The 15,810-nt window shown below is 44.9% G+C and overlaps 1 protein-coding gene across 12 annotated transcripts in view; it reads left to right on the top strand.

Annotated features, from left to right (window-relative positions):
- MTOR (mechanistic target of rapamycin kinase) overlaps positions 1-15,810 on the top strand; it is a 212,797-nt gene that overhangs the window by 190,543 nt on the left and 6,444 nt on the right. For 11 of the 12 annotated variants that reach the window (XM_040326325.1, XM_040326329.1, XM_040326326.1 and 8 more), the window contains 4 exons: positions 963-1,035; positions 3,914-3,988; positions 4,540-4,675; positions 7,671-7,736. In XM_040326325.1, the coding sequence (XP_040182259.1) occupies positions 963-1,035; positions 3,914-3,988; positions 4,540-4,675; positions 7,671-7,736 (350 nt within the window). The remainder of the gene's footprint in view (positions 1-962; positions 1,036-3,913; positions 3,989-4,539; positions 4,676-7,670; positions 7,737-15,810) is intronic. The other variant, XM_040326334.1, reaches the window with a different exon arrangement.

The following is a 15,810-nucleotide window of genomic DNA, read 5'->3' on the forward strand; positions in this document are numbered from 1 at the left end:
GATCACAGATCGGGGTAAAGAGCCAACACAGCGGCTCTTTACCGTGTGATCAGCTGTGTCCAATCACAGCTCATCATGATGTAAACACACTTGCTGATTATCGGCATTCCTTTCCTCACGATATCACAGCATGGGAGGAGAGAGACGGTAACTGGCTAGTGTGAAAGGGGACATTGTGATCATCCGTGTCCTGATTATCAGTGCAGCCCCAACAGTGCCTATCAGTGCAACCTATTAGTGGACATCTGTGAAGAGGAAAAATTACCTGTTTGCAAACTTTTATAACCCAATTTAAAAGATTTGGGTCTCCCTTCTTGTAGCGGGAAAAAAAAAACCTACAGTGATTAAATACCACAAAGAGAAAGCTCTATTTGTGTGAAATGTCACATGGGTACAGTGCTGCATGACTGCGCAAATGTCATTTAAAGTGCAGCAGCGACAAAAGCTGAAAATTGGCCTGGGCAAGAAGGGGGTTGAAGTGCCCAGTAGGCAAGTTATTGGTTAATTTTCCAATTTGGTTGATTAAAATTCAGGGCACTGTGAGGTCACTGTCAGGGTCAGATCCAGCAGTGGAGGAATTTGACCACCTGGCTTGTGAGAACTGAGACTTTCTACTATAGTGTTTCTACTGGCGATAATTAAATGGCTGTTTTATGCAAGATACACCACAGCACTAAAGTGTGAACGGGCGCCTCTGGCTTGTCAGTAGACCCCTTGTAGTTCTATCAACCAGCCTCTAGGTTAATAGAGCTCTGCGGGGACATGATGGTGAAATAGTGTTCAGCGGGTGGAATCGCAGCGCACATACCAGGATTCTGACACACACATGAAGTGTTGGGTGTTGAAGATTCTTCAGCCAGTGTAGTTTTTTTTATAGTCATGTAGTGGCAATGCTTAGAGTTAGTGAAGTTGGGGATGAACGGTGAGTGAGGGTTCTTATTTGCTGCCTTCTCTACTTGCAGACATCCTTCCAACTTGATGCTGGACCGGCTGAGTGGGAAGATTCTACATATTGATTTTGGGGACTGTTTCGAGGTAATCGCCTTCCTGTTTTAGTCGATCGTTTTTCTCTTTTTTTCTGTTTCCTTTTGAATAAAACTTTTTGTATAGAGGTGACGGGGTTAAATGTAATGTGTATATTTCGTTATGAAGCCCCCACCTCTATACAGGCATACCCTGCTCTAAGTACGCTCACTTTACATACACTCGCGAGTAAGGACATACCTGCGAGTGTATGTAAAGTGCCTTACAAGTACTGTACAGACATTTTGCAGCCGCAGTAGAAGGAGCTAAAGCTCCAAGAGCATAGCCCGCCCTGTTCCAGTGTGCCCCTGAGACCCCCACTACAGCCCCTGACCCCCCACTACACCCTAGAAGTGAAAAAAGATATTGTTTCACTTTAAGTACATTTTCGTTTTACATACATGCTCTGGTCCCATTGTGTACTTAAAAGTGGGGTATGCCTGTATTGACTGTGTGTGTGTGTGTGTGTGTGTACATCAAGCATCCAGTGACATCACTGCCCTGTCCATTGCAGGCAATCAAGGAAGGGGTTTTGTTGTGCAGTGATGTAAGTCAATTATTAAAGAAAGAAATACATAAGCACCCAGGAATGGAGCCCTTTTCGTTTTTTTGATTGCCTCTCCTTGGACAAAGTATTGTCTTAAATCTGATTAGGACTTTAAATACAATATTACAACATTAATGTCGGCAGAATAATTGCGGGATCAAGACATTTAACATGAAACAGATGGTTAGAAAAAGAGGGCAAAGCACACTGATGTGACCCAACAGACACAGATACTTCTTAAATAGATGTAAGAACATACAGAATTTTCCAAACCGGGCTAAATGCAGCTTCCTCTGCTCTCTTCCATTATGCTGCCTGACCTCACTAATCTATACGGCAGTCTTGTTTTTCATGCTGGTCATGTTGCCTAGATTATTATTATTATACACGATTTATATAACGCCAACAGTTTAAAGCGGGGGTTCACCCTTAGAGGGTACTTTTCCCCCTTAGATTCCTGCTCGTTATTACTAGGGGAATCGGCTATTTATTTTAAAATATGTGCAGTACTTACCCGTTTACGAGACGCATCCTCTCCGTCGCTTCCGGGTATGGGCTTCGGGAATGGGCGTTCCTTCTTGATTGACAGGCTTCCGAGAGGCTTCCGACGGTCGCATCCATCGCGTCACGATTTTCCGAAAGAAGCCGAACGTCGGTGCGCAGGCGCAGTATAGAGCCGCACCGACGTTCGGCTTCTTTCGGCTACGAGTGACGCGATGGATGCGACCGTCGGAAGCCTTTCGGAAGAATGTCAATCAAGAAGGAACGCCCGCTCCCGAAGACCCATACCCGGAAGCGACGGAAGAAGATGCAGCTCGAAAACGGGTAAGTACTGCTCATATTTTAATACAAATAGCCGATTCCCCTAGACCGAACGAGCAGGAAGCTAAGGGGAGATTTTTTTTTTTTTTTTAAATGGGTGAACTCCCGCTTTAAGTAGCGCTTTGCAACGCAGCACCTAGATGGCGTAAGCGGTCAGGTTTTTTGGACAAAATTTGCTAGATTCATAAAGATTTACACCGGCGTATCAGTAGATACGCCGACGTAACTCTGAATCTGCGCCGTCGTAAGTTTAAGTGTATTCTCAAACTGAGATACACTTAAACCTATCTAAGATACGACGGCTTGCGCCGTCGTATCTTGGGGTGCAATATTTAGGCTGGCCGCTAGGTGGCGCTTCCGTTGAGTTCGGCGTAGAATATGTAAATGCATAGATACGCCGATTCACGAACATACGTGCGCCCGTCGCAGTAAAGATATGCTGTTTCCGTAAGATACGCCGCGTAAAGATAAAGCTGCCCCCTAGGAGGCGTAGTCCATGTTAAGTATGGTCGTTCTCGCGTCAAAATTTTACGTCGTTTGCGTAAGTCGTCCGTGAATAGGGCTGGACGTAATTTACGTTCACGTCGAAACCAATACGTCCTTGTGGCGTACTTTGGCGCAATGCACCCTGGGATATGTACACAGACGGCGCATGCGCTGTTCGTAAAAAAACGTCAATCACGTCAGGTCACCCCCCATCAACATAAAACACGCCCCCTCATCCTAATTTGAATTAGGCGCGCTTACGCCGGCCCCATTTAAGCTACGCCGCTGTAAGTTAGGAGGCAAGTACTTTGTGAATACAGCACTTGCCTATCTAACTTACGGCGGCGTAGCGTAAATACGATACGCTACGCCGCCTTAAAGATGCGGCGGTCTTTATGAATCCAGCTAAATGTATCAAAAAGCTTTGTGCTAAATATTCTGTAAGATACAACATTGCCTCATTGCTCTGCAGTGCAAGATGCGGTGCCCACACCTTGCATTGATGAGCGCCATTGTGCCTGGAGCAGTGGTGTGCAAGATGGAATACAAGTGAATAACCATCAGGCAAAAAAAAGCTGGGTCATTCCATATGTAACTTGCTTATCAATGGAAACGCTTTTGTTGCCCATCTCTGCAATTATTTTGCACATGTATGGCCACCGGAGAAATTCTACAGGACAGAGTCCTGCTTCTGTGTTTTATGTCCCCGTCTCTGTGGTGTCCCAATACACACCCCCTGTTGTCAGAGCTCACCAATCAGCAGGGAGCATGAGCTTTAGCGATTGGATAAGCCCTGGCTTGGCAAAAGGCACGTTGGACCATTGCAACTGCTTCGAGTCTGAGCAAGGGTCCTTCTCTGCAGCATTCTGGCACACAATGGAATTTTTTATACTCGGCTGTTTTTAAAAAGACAAATTCCCCCCTCACTCCCCAACACACTCGCACCGCTACGGTTTTCCTAGAGTTGGCCTTTAAGCATCCAAAATGTTTTTATGTACATCTTGATTTTAAATGATTTTGTTTATTTTATTTAAGGTGGCCATGACCAGGGAGAAGTTCCCAGAGAAGATCCCTTTCCGACTAACGAGAATGCTGACCAATGCTATGGAGGTAAGGATGATTCTCTTGCACTTGTAACTAAATTTACATGATTTTGCGGGTAAAAAAAAAAATTTGCATTTTTTTTTTATTTTTTTTACATGCAAGCAAAGCATTGCACCAACAATCCGCTTATCACGGGTGCAATGCCAGGCTCCTGCAGACACTCGGTACAACTGTCTGGCCATATCACCTTATGACCAGATGACCAGACAGTTACTGAAGTGCAGGAAGAGTCAATGAACTATCAGGGCACCCTGGTAGTTGAGAACTATAAGCCGTCTGCCACAGTGGAAAATGGGACTTGTATTTCATTCACTGAACTCTGTAAATTAATGATGCAGCTGTGTGGGCGGAGCTCCGCATAGCCCTGCAGTTTTTAAAATGTGACAGCAGGTGTGGGGAGAGGATCTCTCGCCCGCTGTCATGAGGGGAGGGTTTAACTGCTCAAAAGGAGCATTTTTTACATATTACCCCTCAAATATGGGTGTAACATGTTTCAAAAGGTGAAGTTATCCTTTAATGCCCACTTTATACATTTTGTTATTGTCTTTGGTGTGCAGGTAACTGGTCTGGATGGTAACTACCGCATCACCTGCCATACAGTAATGGAGGTCCTACGAGAACACAAAGACAGCGTCATGGCAGTTCTGGAGGCCTTCGTGTATGATCCACTCCTCAACTGGAGACTGATGGACAGTGAGTACCATCGGGGGCGGGGAGGAGTCTGTATCACATCACAAGTTTTTGGAGGTTGTTATTGTGCAGTTGCCAAACTGAGTTATTGCCAACACTTGCACCTCTGTGGCAGACTTGTAGTCTGTATTAGAATAGTACTGATTTATAAGCCAGTGTTTCTGTAATAGTCTAATGCTACTCTGACTAATCTTGTTCTTAAAGGGGTATTAAATGGCACGCAACTGTGCCCACCTCATTTCTAAGTCCTATACCTCCTTACATCAGCCAGTGTTTGCAAATCCTCCTTGATGCCTGTCATTTACTCCCTGAACTCTGGCTCCTTGCAGTATGCAAATTCTGACTCTCGTGTTGGATTCAGTGGGAGACACAAGGCTGTACTGCCGCTGGGAAGTCAGTATGTCCACACTGCATGAGCTCCAAGGTTCTACAGTATTCTGAAGTGGACCATGTACCTGTGCTTCCTTTCTTCTTCTGAATAATTGCACTTGCAAGCCTAGTGAATCCAGCGTTATCCTCTTATCACCTGCTGCTCTCAAAGTGTGAAGGTTCCATCAGGAGCCGACTTTCTCTTCTGGATTAATGAGCCGGCCCTTCTCATGGCGCAGCACCAGATCTCACTCCTATACAATGGGAGTTCTGGCATGGTGGTGGTTTGTTTATGGGAACAGAAGCAAGATGGTGGGATTTTTGGGGTATGGAAGCGAATACCTCCTGGGATATAAAACATGGGTATCCCAGGGGACTGCAGGAGGAACAATGTACATGTCGCTCTCACCTATAAGGAAGTGGGGAGGGGGGGCTGCAGGAAGAACAATGTACATGTCACCCTAACCTATAAGGAAGTGGGGAGGGGGGCTGCAGGAAGAACAATGTACATGTCACCCTAACCTATAAGGAAGTGGGGAGGGGGGCTGCAGGAAGAACAATGTACATGTCACCCTAACCTATAAGGAAGTGGGGGCTGCAGGAGGAAAAATGTACATGTCACCCTCACCTATAAGGAAGTGGGGAGGGAGGCTGCAGGAAGAACAATGTACATGTCACCCTCACCTATAAGGAAGTGGGGAGGCGGGCTGCAGGAGGAACAATGTACATGTCACTCTCACCTATAAGGAAGTGGGGAGGGGGGCTGCAGGAGGAACAATGTACATGTCACCCTAACCTATAAGGAAGTGGGGAGGGGGGCTGCAGGAAGAACAATGTACATGTCACCCTAACCTATAAGGAAGTGGGGGCTGCAGGAGGAAAAAATGTACATGTCACCCTAACCTATAAGGAAGTGGGGAGGGGGGGGCTGCAGGAGGAACAATGTACATGTCACCCTAACCTATAAGGAAGTGGGGAGGGGGGGCTGCAGGAGGAACAATGTACATGTCACCCTAACCTATAAGGAAGTGGGGAGGGGGGGCTGCAGGAAGAACAATGTACATGTCAGCACTAAAAAGGAAAATTGGGTACTTTTCGTTCAGAAATTAAAAACCCATGTTGTGTGTGTTTTTTTTTTTTTTAGAAATATAGGCACATTTTTTTTATTTTGGATAGAGTAAGGGAGGGTTATAATTCCTGTCAGATATTATTTTTTTTTTTTAATCATCTGTGCCCCATTGCAGAGATTTCCCATCACTTCCTGTCGCATAGCCAAACGGGAAGTAAGAGGAAATCCCTGCAAATTAACCGGTTGCGGACCGTACATTTACTGCACCAGACCACATACCTAGTATGTGATCTTGCACTTCCCGGTCTGGGGCGCACGCCGCCCACGAATCCACTACCGATTTGATCACACGCACAGTGGGAACCCAGGCAGTGGGTACTGCAGACTTGATGTCCACCGGCACCCGCCGATGAGCAAGGCAGAACGGCAATCTGGCTATGTTAACAAGGCAGATTGTTCTGTCAGAAGGGAAGGTATTGGTCCTGTGTTTCTGCAAAGCTGGAACACTGATCTTTGCCTTCCCCTAATCAGAGCACCTCCCAGACAGTGAGTAAGCACAGGCTAAGCACACATTTGACCCTTTGATCGCCCCTGATGTTAACCCCTTCCCAGCCAGTGTCATTAGTACAGTGCATATTTTTTAGCACTGATCACTGTATTAGACCCTGGTCCCCAAAAAGTGTCTGATTTGTATGCCTCAATATCGCAGTCCCTGATCGCCGCCATTACTAGTAAAAAATAACTAAATATATCCCATAGTTTGTAGACTCTTTCGTGCAAACCAATCAATCTACGCTTATTGAGATTTTATTCTTAACCAAAAACATGTAGCAGAATACACATTGGCCGAAATTGATGAAGAATTTAGATTTTTAACTTTTTTTTTCTTTTTTTTCCGGATATGTTTTATAGCACAAAGTAAAAAATATTTTATTTTAAAAATTGTTGGTCTTTTTTTGTTTTTTATAGCGCAAAAAATCAAATACCACCAAAAGAAAGCTTTATTTGTGGGGGGACAAAAATAGTATTTTGGTACAGTCGCACGAACGCGCAATTGTCAGTTAAAGTAACGCAGTGCCGTATCGCAAAAAAATGGCCTGGTCATTAAGGGGGGTAAACCTTCTGGAGGTCAAGTGGGTAACGGAATTTATTGGGGACCCCCAGGTCACTATATCCACATTGGAAGATTTTGCCGCTATTACTTTTCTGGAGACAACCCCAAATTTTGGATTTTCCTTTACTTTCACTGATTATGGTAAACTGGACTAATAGAGAAGGTCAAGCTCCATAATACTGACACAGGAGGCAATAAAAACTGACAGGGTCTCCACTCTATCCAAAAAAAAAAAGTTTTGCCTTTAGTTATTATACTTTAGGGGGTTGAGGGAGGAAAGTCTCAATACAAACTCTTTTGCTGGCACCTATAGACTGCTTGGTTAGTTTACAGGTGCACAATGACAGGTTAGCTTTAAAAGCAGCGAGTAGAAAAGTGTCTTTTCTACTTTGTAATATTCCATCTGTCACTTTCTCACCACTCTGTACCGTGATACATTTTTACAGCCGCCATAAAAGGCAACAAGCGCTCCTGTACGCGGACAGATTCCTATTCTGCCGGGCAGTCTGTAGGTAAGTCCAGTCTGATTGTTCTCAGCCTTTTGGTACCATGTACTCCTTGGCAGAGGCACCTGTTTGTTGAGTGTGTCTGCACGGCGCCAGCTTCTATCATGTTGTCTACGCATATGATCTGTACCCCTAAAACAAGAGCTTTTGTTTTATTCTAATAACTAATATATTCATTGTGAAATTGTGGATTGAAGTGGTTTTAACCACTTGCTTACTGGGCACATATACCCCCCTCCTGCCCAGGTGAAATTTCAGCTTCCGGCACTGCGTCGCTTTAACTAACAATTGCACGGTCGTGCGACGTGGCTCCCAAACAAAATTGACGTCCTTTTTTCCCCACAAATAGAGCTTTCTTGTGGTGGTATTTGATCGCCTGTGCGGTTTTTATTTTTTGCGCTATAAACAAAAAAGAGCGACAATTTTGAAAAAAATACCATATTTTTTACTTGTTGCTATAATAAATATCCCAATTAAAAAAAAAAAAAACACATTTTTTTTTCCTCAGTTTAGGCCGATACGTATTCTTCTACATATTTTTGGTAAAAAAAAAAAAAAAATCGCAATAAGCGACTGGTTTGCGCAAAAGTTATAGCGCCTACAAAATAGGGGACAGAATTATTATTTTTTATTTTATTTTTTTACTAGAAATGACGGCGATCTGAGATTTTTATTGGGACTGCAACGTTATGGCGGACACATCGGACACTTTTGACACATTTTTGGCGCCATTCACATTTATACTGCGATCAGTGCTATAAATATGCACTAATTACTGTATAAATGTGACTGTCAGGGAAGGGGTTAACACTAGGGGGTGAGGAAGGGGTTAAATGTATCCCTGCATAGTGTTCTAACTGTAGGTGGAGAGGGGGTGACTGGGGGGGGGGGGTGACCGATCTGTGTCTCTATGTACAAGGGACACAGATCGGTCTAAAACGGCAATGAGAGATGATCTCATATGTTTACATATGAGATCATCTCTCATTGGCCGCACAGATCGCATCGCAAACGGCCACTCTGATTGGCCGTTAGCGGCGATCTGTAATTGGCTGTGTCCAAGGGACACGGCCAACACAGAGTTTTCCAAAGGGGCGGACGTCTATTGACGTCTTGTTGGATTTTGGGATCCGCGCTGTAGCCGTCATTCGACTATAGCGCGGGTCCCAGGAGGTTAAACCTCAGACATGAAAAATGAACAAAGCCTCTCCTGTTGCCGTGTATGCTTTTCTCCATTCAGAGCACAGGCTGTCGCGTCTCTCTGCTGTCACTTCTCTCTGCTATCTGCATAAGTTAACCACTTAACCCCCGGACCATATTGCTGGTCAAAGATCAGAGCACTTTTTGAGATTCGGCACTGCATCGCTTTAACAGACAATTGCGCGGTCGTGCGACGTGGCTCCCAAACAAAATTGGCGTCCTTTTTTTCCCCACAAATAGAGCTTTCTTTTGGTGGTATTTGATCACCTCTGCGGTTTTTAGTTTTTGCGCTATAAACAAGAATAAAGCGATATATTTTGAAAAAAAAAAAATATTTTTTACTTTTTGCTATAATAAATATCCCCCAAAAATATATATATAAAAAAAAAATGTTTTTCCTCAGTTTAGGCCGATACGTATTCTTCTACCTATTTTTCGTAAAAAAAATATCGCAATAAGCGTTTGGTTTGCACAAAAGTTATAGCGTTTACAAAATAGGGGGTATTTTTATGGCATTTTTATTAATATTTTTTTTTTTTTACTAGTAATGGCGGCGATCAGCGATTTTTTTATTTTTTATTTTTTTTTCGGTACTGCGACATTATGGCGGACACTTTTGACACATTTTTGGGACCATTGGCATTTTTATAGCGATCAGTGCTATAAAAATGCATTGATTACTATAAAAATGCCACTGGCAGGGAAGGGGTTAACACTAGGGGGGGGGGGTTAAGTATGTTCCCTGGGTGTGATCTAACTGAAGGGGGGGTGGGACTGACTAGGGGAAATGACTGATCGCTGTTCATACATTGTATGAACAGAAGATCAGCATTTTTCTCCCTGACAGGACCGGGAGCTGTGTGTTTACACTCACACACACAGCTCCCGGTCCTCGCTCTGTAATGAGCGATCGCGGGTGCCAGGCGGTGATCGCGACCGCCGGGCACGCGCGCGGTAGTCAGGAGCGAGCAGGGGGCGTGCGTGCCCCTAGTGGCCACTTAGCGAGGCGACGCAGAGGGAGCCGACCTGCTGCCGTAGAACTGCGGCGGCTGGTCGGCAACCAGTTAAAGAGCAAACCTGCAATATGAAACGTTTTCACTTGCGAGTTGTATTTGTAGCTGGATGGAGAAAGTGGAATAACAGCTGGCCGGTCTTCAAATCGCAATGTACTCTGAGTGCAGCCTGCACATATCTGTTTATCATTTGACAGATTGATTCATAAACACGTCCCGCATTTTACAGCATTGTGTTCACACTGACACAGTCCAGATTCTTGTACAACCACCACCTTGTACTGTAACTCGATCACCAAGAGCCAATGCCCATTCTCCACACGGCCGAGCCAAAGCCCTGCTAATGATTGCGTTTCCATATTGACAAATTAAGAATTCCCCAATAAACTCAATCCGCCAAGCAGATCTGCTTTATTTTTAAACACACATGGTATGTATTAAAGAGTTGCATAACGTGGAGACTCTACATCTGAGGATCAAAGACAGATGGGAGATTAACCTCTTGCCGACCGCGTAATGCATATATGTGGCGGCAGGAAACGTGCGCTTTAAAGGTTTTATTTTTCTCCCCTAAATAGCTTCCTTTACCTTAGTGCAGTCCTCCTTCACTTACCTCATCCTTCCATTTTCCTTTTAAATGTCCTTATTTCTTCTGAGAAATCCTCACTTCCTGTTCTTCTGTCTGTAACTCCACACAGTAATGCGAGGCTTTCTCCCTGGTGTGGAGTGTCGTGCTCGCCCCCTCCCTTGGACTACAGGAGAGTCAGGACGCTCTCTATAAAAAATGAGCTGTGTGTTAGTGGGCGTCCTGACTATCCTGTAGTCCAAGGGAGGGGGCGAGCACGACACTCCACACCAGGGAGAAAGCCTTGCATTACTGTGTGGAGTTACAGACAGAAGAACAGGAAGTGAGGATTTCTCAGAAGAAATAAGGACATTTAAAAGCAAAATGGAAGGATGAGGTAAGGGAAGGAGGACTGCACTAAGGTAAAGGAAGATATTTAGGGGAAAACATTGTACCTTTAATGCCCAGCCGCTGTGCATGTGTGTCCACGGCAGCCTGAGGTTGTGAGCTGTGACGCACCCCCAGCACAGTTGTCGGTGACCACTCTTGGTCACGGCTCCTGATTGGAAGCCAGCGGAATGCGTTTGTGATCACGTGACTACTGTGAGAGCCAATCACAGCTGTCGTGTGATGGGAAAAGCCGCAACGCTTCCCGGGAATAAAAGCCCACTTAATAAAGTGCTGCCAGGAGGTGGCTTGAAGGGGTTGTAAAGGTTTGTGTGATTTAATGACCAGAACAATTTTTTTGCAATACGGCACTGCTTTGCTTTAACTGACAATTGCGCAGTCGTGTGACACTCTACCCAAACACAATTTACGCCCTTTTTCCCCCACAAATGGAGCTTTCTTTTGGTGGTATTTGATCACCTCTGTGGGTTTTATTTTTTGCGCTATAAACAATAAGACTGACAATTTTGAAAAAAAACACGTATATTTTTTGCTATAATAAATATCCAAAAAAAAAAAGTAAAATAATTTCTTAATCAGTTTAGGCCAATACGTATTCTTCTACAAATATTTGGTAAAAAAAAATCGCAATAAGCGTATATTGATTGGTTTGCCCAAAAGTTATAGCAGGGATCCTCAAACTACGGCCCTCCAGCTGTTGTGGAACTACACATCTCATGAGGCATTGTAACCCACTGATATTCACAGTCATGACAGGAATTGTAGTTCCTGAACAACTGGAGGGCCGTAGTTTGAAGACCCCTGTGTTATAGCGTCTACAAAATAGGGGTTAGATTTATGGCTTTTTTTATTAATTTTTTTACTAGTAATGGCGGTGATCAGCAATTCTTGGCAGGATTGCAGCGGACAGATCGGACACTTTTGACACCATTGACATTTATACGGCGATCAGTGCTATAAAAATAGACTGATTACTGTATAAATGTCACTGGCAGGGAAGGGGTTAACACTAGATGACCAAGGGGTTAAATGTGTTCCCTAGGGAGTGATTCTAACTGTGCGGGGAGGGGACTGACTGGGAGTACAGAGAGATCGCTGTTCCTGATCACTAGGAACCGCCGATCACTCTGTACTCTCCTGTCGGAACGGGGATCTGTTTACATTGACAGATTCCCATTCCGGCTCTCTGTGGAGCGATCGTGGCACCGGCCACGCAAATTGGTGTGTCCACTGTAGCTGTAAAGGGACAGTCATACAGCTATGGCGATTCGCAGGAATGAGCCGGCGGCTGGTTGGCAAGTGGTTAAAATAAGAAACCTGTCATGCTTACATCCTCTGTACAGTGATTTTGCACAAAGTGGCCCAGATCCTCCTCTTTTGGGCTCCCTCAGCTGCACTCCTGGGTCCTCCTCTTCTCGAGTGCCCCCCACGGAGAGCTCCATTCCCTGGGGGCACTCGTGCGGGCGCACTCCTGAGTCCTATTGTGTCCATTGACATATACGGCAGGACTCGGCCCTCCCCTGCTCTTGTGTCACTGGATTTGACACGGGAGCTGCTATAAATCTATCCAATGAGGACCTGAGACAGCGGCTGGAGCTGCGGTGCTCCTTCCCGTCACTGGAACGATCGGGTTCAGGTAAGTAAAAGGGTGCTGCTGCTGCATTACAGAAGGTTTTTCACCTTACTGCATAGAATACATTATACGGTGAAAAACCATGATGAGGGTTTACAACCCCTTTACAGTGTTTTTGTAAAGGTCCATTTTTTTTTTTTTTATTATTTTTTAGAACAAACATGTCATACTCGCCTGTGCAATGGGTTTCCACAGAGCAGCCCCGATCCTCCTCTTCTTGGGTCTCCGCTAGCCCCTCCCCCTGATGAGTGCACTTTTAGCAAGCTGCTTTTTCTGGGGGCTCTCGTGCGTGGCTCGCTCCTGAGCTACCTCTGTGTGCCCGAGAGGCAGAGCATGGCTCAGCCTCATCCGCCACTCCCTCCTCATTGGCTGTGATAGTCAGCACTGAGCCAATTGCTCCCCGCTGCTATGTCTCAGCAAATGAGGAGGGAGAGACTTGGGAGAGCCTCTGCTCTCGTACACATCGCTTGATCCGGGTCAAACTCGGGGAAGTATTAGGGGGAGGCTGTGTGGGGGGAGCTGCACTTTTATGCGTATAATGTATGAAGGTTAAACCTTCAGCCTTTATAACTACTTTATAAGAATATACTTTATTAGGAATATATAGGAAGAAATATAGGAGAGACCAGGAAACCTTACCATTTATTTTGTATTGTTTTTACTTTTTCACTTGTTTTAATGTTTATCAAAGTGCCACTAACGGGGGCAAATCCTACATTTTAATAATGCGGCCTCATTAGTAAAGCCCTATTCACAATTGAGCCTTTGCGACTTACCTGTGGGACACTCGGCACGGTTCCCTGCAATGAGCTGCAGGTTGGATTCCCAATTAAAGTCAATGGGAGCCCGGCGGCATCTGCAGCTATTCGCGGCCATTCATGGGTAGTCTTTCTTGCAGCGATTAGCTGCGGATGATCGGATCTGGAGGCAGACTGGGAACCCCGATGAGTCTCCCACGGGTAATCTTAAACGGCTCTAATTGCAAGTTTGAATCGGGCCTTCTAGTGTTTGTAGAGGCTGAAGGTTTTTTACCTGGCTGAGACGGCAGTGGGAGCTATTGGCTCCCGCTGCTGTCAGTCATAGCCAATGATGAGAGGGGGCGGGGCTGAGCCGCAGCTCTGTGTGTGAATGGACATGCAGGGCTTTCTCTGCGCTTTTCAGCGTTTTTTGACGTTGGAGCGTTTTAGAGATGAATAACTTCTCTCAGAACCCACTAGTTTATGGTGTGTGTGTGTGTTTTTTTTTTTTTTAAAGCCTTTAGGCTGCATTCACACCTGAGCGTAGGTCGTTCGGTCGGGCGTTTTTTTCCGGCGTTTTGTCACGCATATTCATGCTTATTTGCGCGTTTGCATACAGCGTCGTCAGACGTTTTTGTACTTCGATGTTTTTTATTTTAGCCAATAGGAAAAATTATCATCTTTTCATCACTTGTTGCTACGTTGGTAGATTTTTTTTATCTTCTGCCTGGGTGAAATGTTCTATTGATTAAAGTGTCAAAACGCCCGTAGCAAACGCTCGTTGTCGCGCTAGTCGCTTGAATCGAGCGTTTCCATTACTTTCTATGGGAAATAGAAACGCTCAAAAACGCCCAAACCGCCCGATTCGCGCGACAAAAAAGGCTCCGGAACTTGTTTGAGCTTCAGGCGTTCGGCGTCAGGCGTTTTGGAGTGGAGATGTGAACCATCTCCATAGGGAATAATGTATTTTTTCCCCTCTAGCGTTTTTGAGCGTCGAGCTTCAGGCGATGAAACGCTCAGGTGTGAATGCAGCTTTAAAGCCAAAAACTGCTAACAGCCTATGTGCGCATGGACACATAAGATGACATGCTGGGACGTTTATTGACTGTAGAGAAAAACTTTTGACGCCAAAAACAACTGTTGTAAAAACATCCAGCGTGCATGAGGCCTAATATCGCTTTAAGTAATCGTAGACTTCTGTTTTTGTTTTTTGTCTTCATTATATTTACAAGCTGTGCAGCCAAAGTAACGGTCAGGGGCCTGGAACAAACTATCGCTTTACCTGCTGTGTTTACTACAGTCACCCTTTTATTCCCATCATGTGTTTTTGTTCTATTTTTTCCTCCTTTGCCATAACTGCTTATAGTGTGTCCCCAAACCCTGTCACTAATGGCGACGGAGTTTAGGGAGGGTTTTTTTTTTTTATTATTATATAAAACGATCGAATAAGCGATCCAATGGTTTTAGAGATTTAACCAGTTGACCCCCGGACCATATTGCTAGTCAAAGACCAGAGCGCTTTTTGCGATTTGGCACTGCGTCTCTTTAACTGACAATTGCGCGGTCGTGCGACCCTGCTCCCAAACAAAATTGGCGTCATTTTTTTCCCCACAAATAGTTTTCTTTTGGTGGTATTTGATCACCTCTTTACTTTTTGCTATAATAAATATCCCCCAAAAATATTTAAAAAATAACTTTTTTTTCCTCAGTTTAGGCCGATACGTATTCTTCTACATATTTTTCGTAAAAAAAAAGTGTTTGGTTTGCGCAAAAGTTATAGCTTTTACAAAATAGGGGGTATTTTTATTAATACTTTTTTTTTGTTTTTACTAGTAATGGCGGCGATCAGCGATTTTTTTTTTTATTATTTCTTTTTTTTTTTTTTGGGTACTGCAACATTATGGCGGACACTTTTGACACATTTTTGGGACCATTGGCAATTTTTTAGCGATCAGTGCTATAAAAATGCATTGGATTACTATAAAAATGCCACTGGCAGGGTAGAGGTTAACACTAGGGGGCGGGGAAGGGGTTAAGCATGTTCCCTGGGTGTGTTCTAACTGTAGGGGGGGGGGTGGCCTCACTAGGGGAAATGACTGATCTTCTGTTCATACATTGTATGAACAGAAGATCAGCATTTCTCTCCCTGACAGGACCGGGAGCTGTAGCGAGTGATCGCGTGTGCCCGGCGGCGATCGCGCCCGCCGGGGCACGGGAGTCGGGGGCGCGCACGCGCCCCTAGTGGCCTGCGCGAGAGCCGGCGTATAGCTACGGGCTCTTGCGCATGGGAGCCGACTTGCCACCGTAAAACGACGGTGATTGGTCGGCAACTAGTTGAAGGGTAACTCCACTTCTTAGGGAAAGAAAAAAAGAAAAAATTGGGAAGCAAGTCATCTTGAAATTGAATGTTATTAAAATGTATCTTTTTTTCTTTTTCAATCTGCAGCCGTTGTAATTTTCTGTAAAATGCATTATGGCCGCCTGGAAGTGTTCTGTTCACAGATGGTGTACAAAATGCCCCCAG

The sequence above is a fragment of the Rana temporaria genome, chromosome 10, assembly GCF_905171775.1.
Source record: "Rana temporaria chromosome 10, aRanTem1.1, whole genome shotgun sequence".
Taxonomy (NCBI): domain Eukaryota; kingdom Metazoa; phylum Chordata; class Amphibia; order Anura; family Ranidae; genus Rana; species Rana temporaria.